General features: G+C 38.5%; 1 protein-coding gene across 1 annotated transcript in view; it reads right to left on the reverse strand.

Moving 5' to 3' along the window:
- Positions 1-19,997, reverse strand: part of FSIP2 (fibrous sheath interacting protein 2) — an 83,539-nt gene that overhangs the window by 30,897 nt on the left and 32,645 nt on the right. Inside the window, exons 13-16 of the mRNA XM_060177611.1 lie at positions 19,099-19,162; positions 13,497-13,554; positions 11,440-11,476; positions 217-9,139 (exon numbers count right to left, since the gene is read on the reverse strand). Of these exons, the coding sequence (XP_060033594.1) occupies positions 217-9,139; positions 11,440-11,476; positions 13,497-13,554; positions 19,099-19,162 (9,082 nt within the window). The remainder of the gene's footprint in view (positions 1-216; positions 9,140-11,439; positions 11,477-13,496; positions 13,555-19,098; positions 19,163-19,997) is intronic.

The following is a 19,997-nucleotide window of genomic DNA, read 5'->3' on the forward strand; positions in this document are numbered from 1 at the left end:
AAAAAAAAAAACTTCTCACATGGATGTTTTTAGATTTGATGGGAGATGTGTCACTTTCTTTAACATGTAAATAGATTGGTAATTAAGTATACCCACTCCAAAGCTACTTTACTTTCAGGAAAAGCAAAATTTCGGTCAGAACTTTTCAATCAATCGATTTTTCCCCCCAGATTATGCGAAATTTCATAGTAGAACACTAGATTATCTTTTACTTACCCCTAGTTTCCATGTTCTTGAAATACGAGATTACGGATGTGGTGACATGTCTTGCTACCAAGTGAATTTCATTTGGACCCAGTTCGTGATCAGCAAAAGCAATGACTTCAAATTCCTTCAGAGCCTTTACTTCTGGACATAGCCTAGTCTTCCATTTCTTCAATAAGGAAAAATCTTCCATGCTGGCTCCAGGATTTCTGCCTTCATCTTCAGGTATGTTGCTGAACTTCTTCCCCCACAGTCTAGTCAAAGATTTTTCCTCTTTCTTTCGTCCAGCAGACGTTACAGAACAAGGGTTTTGATTTGATACGAAAAACGGCTTCATCGTTTCCATGTTTTCATTAGTGTGTGATTGGCTTGGTAAGCCGTAGCTTGATAGCACAGTATTCACAATATTTTCTGCAGCCAGGCATATTTTGAGTGGTGAAACACTTGTGTAGATTTTATTTGGCTCAGCAGTGGGTTTTGGAGTCTCATACTGAAACAGTCTTGTATTTTCCCCTTTTCCCATTTCTATGAAAGCCATCACTTCCTTTAATGTTGCTTCTGTGGATTCATTTGATTTCTTAAACAGTTTTTGTAAAATACTACCTTCAGGGAGAGAGTGATCCCCTTCCATGACCTGATCGAAATGGTCAAAGTTAGATGTTCTTGAACTGTGTTCTTGTGTTTTGTATCTAATGTTTGATGGCATTCTTTCTGAAATATGCTTCTCCATCTGCTCGGAGCTTTCAGTGGAGTTCTCTACAGAGGCTCTAGCACAGGAAGTTAAGCTCGATGAAGTAGGTATTTTTTCCATAGTTTCCTCTGAATAAAACACAAACTCAGGTACATTGATTTGTGAAGGCACATTCCTGGGACTAACTTCCTTTAACTGGGGTGTGGACATTTGCCTATTTGTTGCTAATTCAACCTGGTTAACAAAGCTGGTGGTTTCTGTTCCTTGAAACAAATTTTCCTTGGGAAGGTTCTGAATCAAAGACTCGTGGAAATGGTTACACTGGTCAATGAGTATGCCGATAATCTCACTCACTGCAATGTTTTCTTTTAATGTGCTAACTGATGATGGCTCCTCTTGACTGATTTCTTTGTCTACTTTATTTTTGATTATAGCCAACATATCACTGATGATATTAACAGCATATGTAAATAACTCTGAATGGAATGAGTGAACCTGTAAAAGGGTATTCTGTATATTTTCTTTAGAAACGGTGCTTGATTTGGACTCCTCAGACAGCTTCCTCCTGGGTTGTACTTTTGGCAATGTTTTTTTACTTAACAGTCTCTGTTGGACAGGGAAAAGGTTTTCTATAGGCATTTTTACTATTTCGGAAAATTCGTATTTAGAGATATGTTTAAACTGCAGGTCTACAAATGACTCTAACATGTTTATCGTCCTTTCTACAATCTCTTGAACAATCTGATTGCTAGAATCTAAAGACATCTCATCCTGTGTCTTGCCGCTACTGAGGGTTACACTGTGGAGGACCCTCTTAGCCGTGTGCTGCTCATTCCTGTTCGCTAGGGTTTCTTTACTGCTTGTAGCAGGCATCTGCGACAGAAAGCACAACTGTAATTTTTCAAATAGCATTTCAACAATTTCCCTGCCAAACATATTAATTTGCACTTTGGTATCTTCAGCTCTAGAAGAATCTCCTTTCGAATGGTTCTGGAACTTGCTTTCACAGTCCTCGAGATGTGGCAAATTTAAAAGCGAAAGAGAATACTCTAGTTCTTTTGCTCTTATTGAAATTTCCGTCAAAATATTTTCAGCTGTCAGCAACAGCTTACGTTTTTCATTTTCCATGTCGTTTGAATCTGCTTGCCACTTGTCAAATGTTTTTTTAAATATACCTTCTTTAGGAAAAATCTGTTCTAACTGTGAAGAAACGTTTTCCAAATAAAAACATGCTCGTGGCTTGGAAAGGGTCTCTGCCCCTATATTTGCCTTTGAAAGTTTGAGATCATCCAAATGTGACAATCTGGCTGGATAAGGCAGTGTGTGGTTACTTGTGGCGTATATTCCTTGCAGAACCGTGCCCACTATTTTACACGCTGCACTGATTTGATCACTTTTAACATTTAGCATCGCTCTAGTGTGCTCCACCTTTCCAAATTCCCGCACGACTGCTTCCAGAATATTACTTACTATATCTTTGGCGTGCATCTTCAGTTCTGAAGTGGGCAATTTTGTTTCCAATAAAGTTTTGGCATCACTGGCTGGTACGATATGTGATAACACAGTAACAGTCTTGGACCAGATATCTTTTAGTGTCTTCTCCCCAGTACCTAATTTGGCCTTCCCTTTGGCCTTTGTACCGCTAGATACCAGATTCTGTTTTGTTTTACATTTCACCAAAGGAGTAATTTTTGGTCTTGCCTTTACACTTGCTTTACAGCCCACTTTAGGAGTGCTCCTCAAGATCACTTTAGAATCATGCGACAACTCAGCAGAACCATCCCAGGACAAGGTTTCTTCTAGATGATGTGAGATAAAATTCACCATTTTGATGAGAACCATCTGGACTAAATCTTTTTCCACTTGCAACAGGGAATACTGCAGTAGACTGTCTTCTGACAGAGAGGCATTCTGAGTGCTCACGGAAGGATAAACCTGTGCTACCGTACACCTAGCGGCATTACTTCCTTTTCCTTCTTGCTTACTTTCTCTCATGCTTGGCGTTTTTCTGGGTGAGAGATCACTGTCAGATCCTTCTACTTCTCTACTGTTTGTATCCTCATAGACCGTTGTCACAACCGCAAAGTACATTTTCTCCAAAACGCTTTCAATCATGTCATTTGCAACACTGTTGCTATGTGACTGAAAGATGTCATTCTGCTTTATATCTAATAGCTTGATTTTAGAATTAGGTACAAAATGAGACACTTCACTAAATGGAGGCAAGTGGCTTATGACTTCCTTTATTCTTTGATAGACATTATTTAAAACCTTTTTCACTGAGCTAAGCAACGCGGTCTTTTCCTTTTGTTTTGATTCTTCATTTTGCATAAATATTTCTTCCAAAACAATTCTCTGACTTTTCTTTTCCAATGCCATTTGGCTTTGTTCTAGTGGATACTTTGTTATCAGAGATATTCTGGTATTTCTTTCATGTTCTCTTTGTCCAAGTAGCATTTCATTCGCTACGGTGAGTCGTGAATATAAGGTAGAATTATCTTTTGAATAAAAAGTAATTTCATTTACAGACCTCTTCTCATATAAAATCTTCAATGTGCTGTTGACAATTTCACTGACAATGATATTTTCTTGGAATGAAGTATCATTTGGATATGTGTATGCCTTTTGAATTTCCAAGTCTAAGTCATCTTTAATAAGTTTCAAAATGGCGCTGGCAATGATGTCAGCATATTCCTTAAGACTAGCTTTTGAGAGATGTACTGTTGACCCAAGTTTCTCCCTGTAATTGGTGAAAGCGGGTTCTGTAAGCTCTTGGCTGAAAATACTTTCCGTTGATATTTTCAGAACGTCCCCATTTGATTCTATTTGGCTTGATTCATGAACAATGCTGTTATCTTGTGTATGGTTTTCCAATTCTTGACTAACAAATGACTTTTCTGTAGATTGGATGGCCAGAGTGATTAACGAATCAATTCTTTCTGTGGCGAAAGATTCTAACCTGTTAAAAATAGTTTTAGTGATGAAGTTAGCATTTTCCTCACATGGGTCAGGAAGGGATTTCTGGGTGTTTTTCTTCTCCACCACAGCTATCTGTTCACCCTCTGTATAAGTTGATTTCAGACTTCTGGATGATGGAAGGCACTCTGCCTTTCTCTCTCGTTTTGACTCTGTAAGAGGAAGCTGTTGATAGTCTACTTTTGGAAACATATCACACAGAGCTATGGGCAATCTTGCAGAAGTAGAGGCCTTTTCACTGATACCAAGCATTACAGCTGAACTGAGATTATGAAGAACAATATCAATTATATCATTGGACATCAAAATGACATCTGATTTAGGAACTGAAAGTTTTGGCATAATTTTATTTGCATTCTCAAGGAATAATTCAGAACTTGTCTCCCTATGTGTACCAGCCATGCTGCATTCCAGAGTAGGTGTGGTAAATGAGAGGTTATTCTGGGACAGTGTTTCTTTGTAAATATCACATAATATGCTTTCAATAGTATCTTGTATTTGAAACTGAAGTACTTTTCGATACTCATTCTTATTAAATAGCTTTTCAATAACACCTTCTTCCCGGCCTGAATCACTCTTTTTGTCAGAATTGTTTCTGTCACATTTGCTTTTAGAGGAAACGATGTCTAACATTGTATTAACAATCTGACTTGCAATGCTCTCAGAAACTACAATGCTATGAGTTATGAAAGAACGTTCCCTCTCTTTATCTAACTCGTGTTTGATTCCTTGTAAAATTTTTCTCGCCACTTCTGTTGCATATGTATTTAATTTACTTAAAGAGACTGGAGACAGTGAGTTGGCCTTTTCTGCTGAGCAAGAGAAAAATGGATCATCAGAATACGACTCTCTGGCTGACAGTGCTTTGTTTAGTGCGGTCTTATCGGTCTGAATCGATAAAGGCACTGGTACTGTGAAGTTGATTTGGGGACAGAAGAGAGCTTTTACTTTGGAAGTTGCAAATGTTTCTAAATTTGCTAGTATTGCCTGTACAATGTCATCAACCACATTTACATTAGTCTGCGTGTTAACACTGATTCTGGACTGGAGGGTACATGGATTCTCATCAAGCACCGTAATAGATGGTTTTCTTTCATAAGTGTTGTCCCGAAAAGAGACATTTGTGGAAAAGGTGATGGTTTTATATCTACTTTCACTTGCATTTCTCAGTGTGATGGCAGCTGTATAAAGTTTATGAAGCACAGTTCTAACAACGTCATCTGCTACTACGGTTACATCTGTTTCGGACACTAAAGGACCTGGCACTTTATCTACATATTGAATAGATGTTTGAGCAGTGGGTTCATCAACATTCTGAGATATGCCACTTAAATGAGCATGTGGAAGAGAAAACATATTTAACTGCTTGACCAAAGCACTTTGAAAAATTTCATTCAGAATATTTCTTATAATGGGGATGATTGGAGATTTCTGTGGTTCTCTGAGTTTCACTTCAATTTTGTTCAAGGTTCTTTCTAGAACCCATTGTTTCAGAGAATCTGCTTGAGTCTCATCTCTTACTGATGTTCCCTCTCTAGCCAACTCTTGCTCAGCATAGGTATCCTCCTCTAGAAATGAATCTGATTGAGCTCCTCCAGGAAGATGATTTCCATAGGTTGGCCGGTATCGGTAATATTCGATTCCCCTCTCCTCAGATTCAGTTTCACTGTACATTTCTGGGGATACTGCATCTAGAATCAAATGCAGTAGATTCTTAATCCCTTGTTTCTCAGGTGGTGGTGTTTTTACACTTGTCCTTAAATCTAACCAATTCGTGTTTAGTTCTGTCTGAATAGCTTTCAAAATAGTTCTTGACACCTTCTTTGCATACTTATATAAAGCAGACTGCACTGGCGCTTCATACACATCAGTAATGTTGCCACTTTCGCTTTCCAAGTCCTTCCTATTGCTGCCTTTGTTTCCATTATTCTTATTACCCAGGGTTTCTATATTTCCGTTGGCGAAGCCTTCTAGTTTAGCAAAAACCACATTCAGAATATCTGAAGCGAGAGCTTTCAGTTTATTTGCGTGCATTTCTTGTGTCTTCCTTGTTTTGTATGTCATAGGGTTAATGATTTTCCCCTTGCATTTAGGCATCTCATTATTACCTGTTTGACCCATTCTGGAAACTATGCTAGAAATTATGTCAGTGCATTTGGCCATTTCATCCATAATCGAAGCAAATGATAAGTTGTCAATATCCAGAGACTCTGAGTTAGTCGTGCATCCAGGCTTTGTAGAACTGGTGTCCGTGTCAATGTCACACAGTTTTGCAAGGATATACTCCAGAATTGCATTAGAAATTCGGTGAATGTTAGATTGCAATTCAGGAGCTGTTTGTTGATTCTCCTCCATCTTTTTTCTGTATGGCTTACAAGAAGGCTGAGAGTGAGGGCGGACCCCTATGAACTTACATAACATTTCTTGTAGCGTTTCCCCAATATTATCTAACACTTGCAACTTGGCGTTCTTCTTGAGGCCTTCTCTACTAGAGATGCTATGGAGATTACATGGAGTAGCCAATTGTTTATAGAATGATTTTTTATACTGTCTGTTTGGTAAAGTGGCTTCTGTATCAAGATTGTTGAATCCATATGAAGTTGGGAAACTTTGTTTATCTGAAGGCAGTGGAATACTGCTTTTATCTGGTTGCTCGCTTGATAATATATCGCAAATATAAGACAACAATGGGGAGCTCATAACCTTATCACCAAGCTCTAAGAGAACGGATTCTAACTCATCATTTTTACCCAAAGATCTTTTCCCTGGAATGGTTTTGGTGTTATCTATCTTCTTAGCATTTAGATTTTTCTTATCAATATCCAGTTCATTCTGGATGGCACGCAAAACGATATTGACTACCTTAGTTGTGTAGTTACTAAGTTGGGCTTGGAATGAAGATTGGTCCACAAGTGAAGGTTTGAAATCCTTTTGCAATTTTGGACAAATGAATAATTTCAACCTTCTGAAAACGGTGTCTGTGATTTCATCATTAATGTCATCTACAGGGTGAGGTTCATTTTCTTCAGATTTCAACAGTGAAGGCTGAGAAGAATCTGAACTAAGTGAGGATAAATATTTCATTTTCTTTTCACTGTCAAACCATATTTTCAATGGTTTTTTATTTGGTCCTTCTTTGACCCCTGGGGGCAAGTCAGAACTATCATTAAAACTTTGATGAACTGATGATGAACTGAAAATTTTGGCGGTACTGGGAATGTAACTTGATGCCTTATCCAGTATATTTAACACAGCATCTGTTATTTCTTTAGCCACGGTACTAATTTCTGACATGGAGAATATCTGCCCCATGCATTCACGAGGAGACAATTGTCTCTCTGAGGCAGGAAATGCATCTTTCAAGCCGGTTTTTCCATCTAAATGACCAGAAGAAGCAGAAGGGAAATTTTTGAGCATATCTGTCAAAATACTTTTAATTATGTTTTCTGAAGTCTTTTGTATTTTATACTTTTGATCTTGGTTGAAAATGTCTTGATTCAAACAGGATTTTTCCTTCAGAAATTCTTTATTGGTAAAGAGTGAGACCCCCTTCCTTAATTCTTCGCCAGGAAATGCAACTTGGCTTTTTTTAGAGGCAAAATGTGGAGGTGGCTTGCTACTGAGTTGATGTTCAAAATCAGTGTTTCTTTTTGTAAACCAATGCTGAGGAATCTGTTCTTCTATATTTGCTTTTTCATCTCTGAAAGATGAATCCAGAACATTTTTTACAATCTTGTCTATTTCTTCACTGTCATCTTCAGAATAAAGGACCATTCCAGGCACATTAATAGGTGGAAATAGCTTTCCAGGTTTCCTAGTCTGACACAGTCTAGTGCCTGTGAGTCTATACTTTTCTTCAACATCAGGTTTCTTCCATCTAGATCGCCTACCTTTTCTAACATTTGCTTTTACTGGCTCCTTATGGAGCTGAGTGAAGAGCTCATCAAGTAGCTGGAGTAGTACTACTGTCTCTTCAGATGCAAAAATTCTCTCATTATTAAGTTCATTTTGCACATACCCCAATATCATGCTGATTGCTTCTTCTACATAGCCAACCAAAGAGGACTGCGATAGAATGCTGGATATTAATTTTTGGACTTCTTCTTTATTAATTACATTTGCCACATCGAGTTCAGGACTGCATTTCTTTTTATCAGATTTCTTATGGAGAATATATTTTGGGTCTGTCATCCTTTGCTGACAGGAAAACTCGGTTGTATCTTCAAGAGGAGGAAGTTCATTCTTTTTACAGGATGCAAGAGCTATTAGCTTTTCTAAAATTACATGCACCATGTCCTCTGCAATATCACGCATTGGTTCCAAAGCATAATGCTGTGGGGCTTTTAAAGGTTTTTGTTTTGCTGAAGTGAGGTTTTCTCTAGTGAGGGGGAAGCCTGGTTTGAGTGGTAAGCCTGGGCTCATGTTGATAGACAAGTCTTCTTGGGAATAGATTTCAATACATTTCTTTTCAACTGCAGACTGTAATTTTTCAAGTATATTATCCACAATCTCTGAAGCTGCTGAAGAGATATTACCACTGGGGAACAAGTGCTTTTTTTCAGGATCACTCTGGTCAACAAATACTTCAGCAGTAACAGAAGAAATTGAGGGGATGACCTGTGTTAAATCAGACAGTATCTCCTGAAAAATATTTTCTAAAACCAATTCAGTTTCCCCTTTCAAATTACATTTAAAGTTCACAAAAACATTACTTAAATCCTTCATTTCGCTTTTGAATTTCTTGTCAGATACCAGGCTGCTGCCCAAGCTGTCTGTTTCCGTGGCGGCATCTTTAGATTTCCGTTTGCTTATGTCAGAGGATGTCAGAAGCTGACTATCAGATTTACAGGTTCTGAGACTAGGGTACGTACATAGCATTCTGGCTCTATTATATTTACATTCAGGTGCTACAGACTGTCCTTTCATCTGAGGTGTGTTCTCTACGACTGTTCTTTTCAGATGGGCAGACGGTGGTTTTGAAGATGTGGGTGGCTGCCTTAGTGATATGTCAACTGCAAACGCATAGGGCTCCCCGTGAAGTGTTTTCGTCGCTGCAGATGTGTAGCTTCTGTATGTAAATTCTTCACTGCATGTGCTACAGAAACTGGAGCTATCTGACGAAAGGACAGATCCATCAGACACTGTATACACATTGCTTCGAACTCTTTCTTCATACTTTGTTATGGCTGGGTATAATATACTGGTCACCGTAGCCACGACCCACGTCATCACATTTTGAATTATGCTATTCAGCTCCTCAGAAGTTACCTGGAAAGGAGAGCGAAGAGAGTGAAATGAAAGTCACTTAACAACTTTCCTTATCTATTCTGGGACAGATCTCATACTCAGTAGTACTTAGTTGGATACTAACATTGTTATCAAGAAAACAAACAAACAAGCCAACAAAAATCTCCCAGGATTTTAGGCTAATTTTTAAGATGGGTCATTCTTTATTTCATACATCTTCTGCATACATCTCATTGGATTTCACAATACCTCACATGTCCTAACAGTTGACTTTGGAAAAACTTAACTTTTTAGTAAAAAAGTAAAGTAACAAATAGCCTTCTTTCTTCCCCATTTCTTTCTTTTAATTTTTTTTTTTCCCTTTTTGTTGCCCATGGTGTTTTACTGTTGTAGTTATGACTGTTGTTCTTGATGTCATCGTTGTTGGATAGGACAGAGAGAAATGGAGAGAGGAGGGGAAGACAGAGAGGGGGACAGGAAGACAGACACCTGCAGACCTGCTTCACCGTTTGTGGAGCAACTTCCCTGCAGGTGGGGAGCCGGGAGCTCAAACTCAGGTCCTTGCGCTTTGCGCCATGTGCGCTTAACCCACTGCGCCTACCGCCTGACTCCCCATTTCTTTCTTTTTAAGATGGTAAATTTTCTTTATTCAGATTTTCACATTTAATTTTTTATATCCAGTTTGTAAAACTGTTTAACATATATGCTTGTTAAAATTTAAAGGAGAGCACAGATGTTTTGCTTTGTCATTTAGTGCTCTGAGTCAAATGCCTCTTTTTGTAATTCATGCAAGTAAATTAGGTAGAAGGTTTATAACTGCCTACATTTTAATCTGAGTATATATTTCTTTAATGTATCAAATTTTTAAACAGATTAAATCCAGACCTAGGGCTTAACTGTTCAGGCAGTTCAAAATGTGCATTTGTTGTTGTTTATTTATTATTATTATTGTTATTTTTTTGTTATTGTTATTTTAACACTAAGTTATCTACAACCTTAGACCAGATGACTCAGGCTCATTTGGTCCTATCATTATCTAAGGTATTGTTGTTTAGATATTATTACATGACAGAAAAAATGGTGAGATCAAATATAGTAAGATAAATATCAACCATAGGATTTTCAAAGAAAAACAAGCTCCCAATGAACTTGGTTATAGTAATTATTATCTATGGCCTTTATTTTAAAAAATATTTATTTATTTTCCATTTTGTTGCCTTTGTTTTTTATTGTTGTAATTATTGTTGTTGTCATTGCTGCTGTTATTGGATGGGACAGAGAGAGATCAAGAGAGGAGGGGAAGACAGAGAGGGGGAGAGGAAGACAGACACCTGCAGACCTGCTTCACCAGTTGTCAAGCGACTCCCCTGAAGATGGGGACTAGGGGACTTGAACTGGGATCCTTACGCTTGTCCCTGCGTTTTGCGTCACCTGTGCTTAACCTGCTGCGGTACCGCCCGACTCCCATCTGTGGCTTTTTTAAAATTGCAGGACTACAAAGAGCCTTTCCCATTCTCTGTACTTCTCCCACTCCTGGAACCTCTGGGACTTTGCTTGTATTTCTTGATCCTTCTTCTCTTGATCCCTTATCCTGTTATACCTCAACCAAACCGATGCAACCAATGCCACCAGGCTACATTATGCCGCTGCTGCCTTTTTTCTTCAGATTATACACAGAGATGCCAAGCCTGAGATGTCAACTGTCCAACTCCAATAATCCAGTGAGACCTTTCTTAATACATGGAACTGCCTGGTTCTGCTTCAGATGGTGCTTTCCCTAGCAAAATTACAGATCCTAGACACAGGCTAGGGCCTAGGGGACTGGGCACATGTATACATATATCCAGAAGTTAGGGGTAACTGTATACCTCAAAATAAACATGCTTGTATCTGGGTCCTTGCACATTGTGACATGTATGCACAACCAGGTACGCCACCAGCCGGCCCCACTTAGTGATTTCTTATGAAAGGATGAGATTGATAAATTTGATAGTGTTTTCTGATGACAGAGTTCCTGAATGCCCCAAACTCAGAGACCCCTTTCCTGGATGAACAACATTATCTTTTGCTCATAACCTAAAACATTATGGAATTTAAAATTAGCAGAAAGTCTTTTTTATTTTAATTTAATTTTTTTATATATGTTTATATTATAGGATTACATGTAGACAGGGGTTTGAATCCACAACATTCAGAAAGTCTTTAAAGAAGAAATGAAAAGTGTAAAGAAGTTGACTAAGGTCATTAAGTAATTATTCAGCATTGGATTTACAATTTCATATGATTCATGCGGTTTTATCTGTGTAATTTATGATACATACTTTTTCCTGCAGGCAATTTTGTAGACGGTTCTGTTCCCTGTAAAGAAAGGATGGTCACATTATTATTACTTAGGGTAAAAAAACTATGTAATTTTTCTAAACTTTCTAGTTATTGAACTTGTCTTTTCCTTTTTACTGCAGATAGTTTTGCTAGATACCTAAAAGAATCAGTAAAGATCACTTTATTTGTCTGCTTCTCTTCTTCTGTGATACTGGGTCTTGGATTCAGAAATTTGCTTTATCACTCAGAGAAGTAGAATTGCAGCTGCCAACTAAAAGTATCTATCTTAAACCTCTACTTCCTGCCCAACCTACCCATGCCTGCATTGCAGTTCTTTGGGGGAAGAATAAAGAATTTATTAATTCTTAATTTCTTGCTTAAATTCTTAATTTCTTGCTCTTCAGTTTTCTTGTCAGTTCTATAATACATTCTGTCTGGAGGCTTTTTTTTTAATATTAGAAAAAACAAAGCTAAGGAATAGAGAAGGACATATAGATAGATGAGATGAGGTGAATAACATCTACAGGAAAGTCTGGAGTTAAATTAGAACAAGAGGAGTATGACATGCAGATAAAGGACAGAGCTCACAAAATATTTTTGGCTATGTTTGGTTCACCTTCTGGTTTTAGGCTGAGTGGATGCTGCTAAACATATGACAGTGCGCAAGGTTCAAGCCCCTGGTCCCCATCTGCAGGCGGAAAGCTTCACAAGTGGTGAAGCTGGACTGCAGGTCTCCCTCTCCATCTCCCTCTCTGCCTCTGCCTCTGCCTCTGCCTCTGCCTCTCCCTCTCCCTCTTTCCTCCTCGTCTGCTCAAATTCTGTCTCTACCCAATAATAAATGAAATAAAATAAAGTAAAATGTTGGTGGTGACTAGGCAGACACAGCTCTGCCCTATTTCCTTCCTTTTCTTAACTGAGGTAACCGTTCATCAATATCAACCAAATAGGTGACTTACAAGATTTAAGGACTGAAAAATCCTCAAGTCCTGCGAGTTTATATTCCAGAAACCTGAGATTTTCATCACTGAAGATGACTATTTTGGTCCAGTGAGACAGCTCACCTAGGAATCTGCCTGCTTTGCCATGGGAATGCCACAGGTCCAAGTCCTCTTTGTGTCACCAAGGGGCCCTGCTGTACTGCAGCAAGCTTCTGTGCTGTGATAGCTCTTCCTTTATATCTCATTTAATATAACTACATGTCATGTTTTCACTTTTGAAAGTTATCTTTTTTTTTAAAGTTGTATTTATTTATTACTGGATAGAGACAGAGAGATAGAGAGGGGGAGGGGGCAGAGCAGGAGGGAGAAAGACAGAGAGACACCTGCAGCCCTGCTTCACCAGTCATGTGTCGCTTTCGCCCTGCAGGTGGGGACCAGGGGCTTGAACCGAGATCCTTGTGCCCTGTAATGTGTGCACTTAACCAGGTGTACCACTGCCTGACCCCATGTTTTAATTTTTTTAAATAATTATTTGATAGGTCAGAGAGGAATTGACAGGGAAAAGGAGAGGGGGAGAGAAAGAAAGAGAGAGAGAAAGAAAAGAGGAAACAGAGAAAAAAAATTAACTAAAGAAAGAAAAGACACCTGCAATCTTGCTTCACTGCTTGTGAAGCTTCAGTGGGGACCAGGGTCTTACGTCAAGGTCTTTGCACATGGTAACATGTGCACACAATGACTTGTGCCACTGTCTAGCCCCTGTTCCTGTGTCTCTTTCTACCTAAAAACATCAGCAGTGCAGCTGGTAGGAATGAAGTGACTGAAAATTATTAGTTGTCACCATTCTAAAGAAGACGGTAATCTTAAAAAAAAAAAAAGAAAGAAAACCACAGAGGAACTGTAACTGTTTCAAAAGGAAGGAAGGCAAAGGAATAGTCCAAGCCCCCAAAAGTAATCTGAAGAGGAAAGTATATCCTTAGTACTGAGAGTCTGCAAATGGCAGAGATCCCACTCATCCAAGATAGACTTTAAGATTTCAAGTAACCACTGGCTCCTGAATAGCACAAACACAGTCATTAAAATATTAGTTTACAATGACATTCATTTTCTTAGGTACTTACGTATTTGAGAAATGTTGAGAAGGAAAAATACCCTGGGATGTGGGATGAGCCTGAGGTCCTATTTATCGGAAAATAAAATTACAACCCATTAATGTTATCCCCCAGAAATTCCTAAGATGGTAATGAACATCCTAGAATAGTTCTTTCTCTGCTGCCACCATCCGTTTCTCTGCAGTCTTCACTACTGAAGTTCAGATTTCTTAGCAAGGTTTAAAGTACAACCCATGGTCTGATGGTGTTCTCAATTTCTTCAGTCTGTTTTCTGACTTGTTTCCCATCTGTAGTCTAGTATTCAGAAATAAAGTTCAAATTTCCTAAAAGTACCACTATATATATATTGTGGATATTGAACCTTGGTTTTGCTATTTCTTTTGCCTGAAGTGTCGTGTACCCTTTTAAAAATATTTTTCAGGGTCAGATGGTGGTGCCCCTAGTTGAGTGCACAAGTTACAATGCACAAGGACCGGGGTTCGAGTCCCTGCCCCCCTCCCCCAGGGTGAAAGCTTTGTGAGTGGCAAAGCAGGGCTACATGTGTCTTTCTCTCTCCCTATCTATATCCCTCCCGCTCTGTCTCCCCCTACTCTCTGGATGTCTGCCTGTCTCTATCCAATAAACAAAGATGAAAGACTATACTTTCTTTTTTTAAATATTTATTTTATTATTTATTCCCTTTTGTTGCCCTTGTTGTTTTATTGTTGTAGTTATTATTGTTGTTGGATAGGACAGAGAGAAATGGAGAGAGGAGGGAAAGACAAGAGAGGAGGAGAGAAAGATAGACACCTGCAGACCTGCTTCAACCGCCTGTGAAGCGACTCCCCTGCAGGTGGGGAGCCGGGGTTCGAACCGGGATCCTTATGCCGATCCTTGTGCTTTGCACCACCTGCGCTTAACCCGCTGCGCTACAGCCCGACTCCCAAAAGACTATACTTTCAGGGATCATTTCTATAGTTTGTTACAAAGATGAAGATGTGTATCTTTTAGATCTTGTTCGTGTTACATAACTTAGAAATCAATGAAAACTTGCTTATGTGAATGTATATCCTTCTAGAATATTTCTGAAGCACACCACACATGGTTCCACTATAAAGTTAATTGTTATAACTAAAGATTTATTCTTTCTTTTTCCCTCACTATGACATAAATTAATCACTATATCCCTTAATTCACATTTTTTGCCTCCAGGGTTATTGCTGGGACTCAGTGCTGGCACTACAAAGGCCATTTTATCATATATATCATTTTAACATATATATATATAGTAGGACAGAGAGAAACTGAGAGAGGAGAGAGAGAAAGACAGACACCTGCAGACTTGTTTCACCACTTGTGAAATGCCCCCCCCCCGCCCCTGCATGTGGGGAGCCAGGTCTCGAACTGGCATCCTAAGGTGGTCCTTGCACTTCTTACTATGTGTGTTTAACCCAGTGCACCACCTCCCAACCCCTCACACTGATTTTGTGACAATTTATTTTTTCAATATATTGTTTACTATTTTCTCAACATTTACTTATTGTTATTCCTCTCATTAATAGCTTCCAAATTTAAGTGTTATCTAATTAGCTTTGCATGCCATCTGGCAAAATTCCATCACTAGATTTTAGTAAATCCATATACAGATGAATTTAGGCAGAACATTTCAACACACTGGGAAACTGTAAGGAAATAGATGCTCGGAAAGCAGATAGAACTCTCAAATTGTTAAGCCCATAGAGAGTTACACCAAGACACATCATTGTGAAACTATCAAAAGTCAAAACAAGCAAACAAACAAAAAAAAACAACCAACCTTACAAGTTGGGGATGGGCGGTAGCAAGGACCAGCATAAGAATCCCGGTTCGAGCCCCCGGCTCCTCACCTGCAGTGGAATTGCTTCACAGGCAGTGAAGCAGGTCTGCAGGTGTCTGTCTTTCTCTCCCCCTCTCTGTCTTCTCCTCATCTCTCAATTTCTCTTTGTCCTATCCAACAACATCAATGGCAACAACAAGGGCAACAAATTGGGAAAAAATGGCCTCCAGGAGCAGTGGTTTTGCAGTGTAGGCACCAAGCTCAGTGATAACACTGAAGGCAAAAAAAGAAAAAAGAAAGAAAAGAAAAAGAAAAGAAAGAATGAAGAAATTTACCCCTCTTATCCTATAGTCTTATCAATATTTCCATTCTATAAATAAAAATGAAAAACAAAAAAAATACGTCATAACTTTTAAGATCACCCAGTAGAATAAAGTCTGTCGTTGGAGAAGGGGTTAAGTTAGGTAGACTGGATTTCTTACATTTTCATCTCCCTGGGTTTGAGATGGAGTTTTCACTGGACAGGACAGAAAGAAACTGAGCAGGGAGGGGAGACAATAAGAGGCAGAAAGAGAGACACTCACTCTCAGACCTGCTTCACTATTTGTGAAGCATCCCCTCCCCCCCACCCCCCCACCCCCCACCCCCCACCCCGCAGGTGGGAGCCGGTCCTGGAATATCCTTGCATATAGCACTCTATGGGCTTAAATGGGTGTGCCACCTCCCAGCCCCCTCTGACCTGTCTTTTTCATTCATTCACTCTTTTTCCTCTATAGAGATAATTAAGTCTTTTTCTTTTTAAAATAGGGGTATCTTTTCAAAAGGCACTGTTGGAGATGGGCTGTGGCTGAGTGCACACATTACCATGCACAAGGACCTGGGTTCTAACCAATGGTCCCAACTTGACTTGGGGAAGCTTCATCTGTGTTGAAACAGTATTGTAGGTGGTTCTTTTTCTCTGCCTCTTTTCCTATTCCTTCCCTCTTTATCAAAAAAGGGGAAAATGTGGCAGAAGCAGTCAACTCATTGCACATGAACCAAGCCCAGCAATAGACCAAGTAATACAATTTTTAAAAAAATAAATAAATAAGCAATGTTCATAGCGACTGCCATGTTTCTTTGATTAAAATCCAAGGACAATCTCAAATAGAAATCTAGTCTTCTGCTTGACAGAACTATGTGAATAAGAACAAGCAAATTAAAGACCTTCAAAGAAATGAAATTACAAAAAATAATAAAAAATAAATAATTGAGGATCCATAAAAATCATCAATGAGACAAAGATCTGCTTACTTAGAAATTATAAATAAAATAGGCTTACAAAGAGAACATATATGAATAAAAGAAGCAAGACATTAAAAGAGGCAAAAGTATAATAGAAGGTGAAGGAATGCAAAGGATCAGGAGAGAGAGCTATGAACGTCTCAGTGCAAATCAAACAACCTAGTCAGTAACGGACACATGTTCAGGATCAATCAATTTTTCAAGACTGAACTTGGAAGAAATCAATAGTCTGAGTTTACCCATCCTGTGTAATATAATTGAAACTGGAATAAAAAAAAAATCCCCCCCACAAGAAAAGTCCAGGATCACATGGCTTCGTTAGTGAATTTGAACAAACTTCCAAAGAGCTAACACCTATTCCTTGCAAACTCTTCCAAAATTTGGAAGAGAGGATAACACTCGCAAACACATTTTACATGGAAAGCAATGCCTCAGTCCCCAGATCCTCATAGATAAGATCATTACAGGGAGTCAGGGGGTAGCGCAGCGGGTCTAGTGCTCGTGCCACGAAGCACAAGGACTGGCATAAGGATCCTGGTTTCAGCCCCCGGCTCCCCACATGCAGGGGAGTCGCTTCACAAGCAGTGAAGCAAGTCTGCAGGTGTCTATCTTTCTCTCCCCCTCTCTGTCTTCCCCTCCTCTCTCCATTTCTCTCTGTCCTATCTAACAACAACCACATAAATAACTACAACAATAAAAAAAAAAAGATCATTACACAGCAATACGAGTAAGATGTAGCAATACGAATAAAAAAATGCAAGCTCCAGATTCACTGTTGTCACTATCAAATTCTAAAGATGAAGCACTATCTGTTCTTAAATTCTTCTGCAAAATATTGAATAGGAGGGGAATTTCCAAACATGTTCTATGAAGCTAGTGTCATACTAATTCTAAAGCCAGACAAAGATGACAAGTGCACATTCTCCCTCTCTCCCTTTCCCTCTCTCCCTTTCCCTCTCTCCCTCTCCCTCTCCCCTCTCCCTTTTCCCCTCTCCCTATCTCCTTCTCCCTCTCTCTCCCTTCTCCCCCTTTCTCTCTCCCCCTTTCTCTCTCTCTCTCTCTCTCTCTCTCACACACACACACACACACACACACACCCCTGTGTACCAATTATCACTGATGAACACAGATGAAAAAAATCCTCAGCAAATAGAATTCAACACCACATTAAAATAATCATCTGCCATGACCAATTGGAATTTATTCCAGGAAGTAAAAGGTTTTTTATTTTTTATTTTTTTTTTAACAACCACAAATAAATGTGATATACTAAGTGGACAGAACTAAGGACAAAGATTGTATGATCACTGCAATGAATGCTAACTGTTAGACAAGATTTAACAGCCTTTCATGATAGCAGTCTTAAATAGAATGTGTATAGAAGGAAAGTGATAGATGATGAAAGTTATATATGTGAAGCCTTCAGTCACATCCGACTCAAAGGAAAAATAAATTCACCAGGTTTTCCCTCTAATATTAGTAACATAAGGATGGTCACTCTAATCACTACTATTAAATGTAGACTTGGGAGTCCTAATAGCATTTGGAATTTAGATAAAAGGAACTGAAATTGGGGGCCGGGTGGTGGCACACCTAGTTGAGTGCACATGTTACAATGTTCGAGGACCCAGGTTCAAGCCCCCAGTCCCCACCTACAGGGAGAAAGCTTTGCAAGTGGTGAAGTAGAGCTGCAGACTGTCTCCCTCCCCTCTTTACCATTCCCTTTCCTTTCAATTTCTGGCTGTCTCTATCCAACAAATAAATAAAGATTATTTAAAAAAAATATTAAAAAAAGGAACTGAAATTGGAAAGGAAGAAATGAGACAGAATTTCATAGGAATACAACAAGTTTTGTTAAGCACCATGACCACTTAGTATTGTAAATGCTAGCTAATTTAATGAGAGAAAATTTTGAGTAAAACCTCTGGGAGTAATTTTAAAATTCTAGTTAATATTCAGGTGAAGTAATTGGATAAAAGATGAAAACTTAAAAAACTTAAAAAAAAAAAGATGAAAACTTTAGAGTGTTTCTCTGGCATTAGGTACCTACCTATAAATGTGAAAGATATTCTCTTAATAACAATATATAAAATGATAAATTACTTGATGAAACGATAGTCAACGCAAATTCTAAACAAATGTAAACGTATTTAATAATCAATGAAAGAGAACGGTTAACAGTAAAATTGTCAATTTTCTCAAAATTAAACTAGAAAACCCCTCTCTCATACGTCATGTCTCATATGCGACCACTTGGTAGACCTAGACACTATTGTTTTTTGTTTTTTTCTTCTCTCTTCTGATCTGTATTCTTGCCTACTACTTTATTCTTTTATATTTATTTTTACATTTGGACTGTGGCTATTGGCATAAATGTCTCCTCACTGTTCTATAACAATCCTGGGTAACAGTAATGGATTTTCTGTGTTCAAGATTTAGCAATCAGTTCTGACAAAAAGTAGCATCTTAATAATGTTAGTGAGAGAGTAACTAATATGCTGAGTGACTTACTGAATAGATGGTAGCACTTACCAGATTCAGGGTATTGGTTTAACTTCTTGCTTCTTCTTTCATTAAGAACAGGATTTGCCTCCCTCTATAGCATCCAAATAACAAAGTAAGCATCTTCAAAAGATCATTTCCAAGACTTGAACATCAATTATTTATGCATTTTAAATTTTTGAGAAATATTACACTATTGGAAAAGTCTTGATGCATTTTTGCAAAGAAAACTGTCATGACTTCAGACAACCCAGTATCTTAAATGTCAAACTTTAAGTAATGTAAACCACTTTTGTAATATTTAAATCTATTATTTAAAGATTTTAAGAGTCTACACTTGTATCAAAGGAGGTCTATCAGACCTGCATTCGATGGTCTGCAAAGACTCAGGATTCAGCATATAATTATGCTCATATCTAAAATGCATTACAGGGAAAAAAATACAGAATGATATATAAGAAGAAAACACAGGTTGAGTTTGCAAAAATTCATGCTTAACTTTCCTTATGATCTACACCTCTCTTGAGAGGACATATCTGAGAATACCCTTTGCCCCAGTAATGAATAAAATGAATGAATGAATTAATGTAGCATGCACAACCTTGCTGTATAAAGAAAGCCATGGGGCCAGGCAGTGGCGCAGGTGGTTAAGCACAAACATGACAGTGCACAAGGACCCAGGTTCAAGTCCCTGGTCCCCACTTGCAGAGGAAAAACTTCACGAGTGGCGAAGCAGGCCTGTGGGTGTTTTTCTGTCTCTTTCCCTCTCTATCCCGAGCACCCCTTTCTCTCATTCTCTATCCAATAATAAATGAATAAATAATTTAAAAAATTATTAGGAACTTAGCACGCAAAGCTTTTATTGAAGGATTATCATGAGGCTATCTTAGTGTTTATCAATATTCCAGTTTTCCATAAAGAAGTAAGTT

The sequence above is a fragment of the Erinaceus europaeus genome, chromosome 18 (genome assembly GCF_950295315.1).
Source record: "Erinaceus europaeus chromosome 18, mEriEur2.1, whole genome shotgun sequence".
NCBI lineage: Eukaryota > Metazoa > Chordata > Mammalia > Eulipotyphla > Erinaceidae > Erinaceus > Erinaceus europaeus.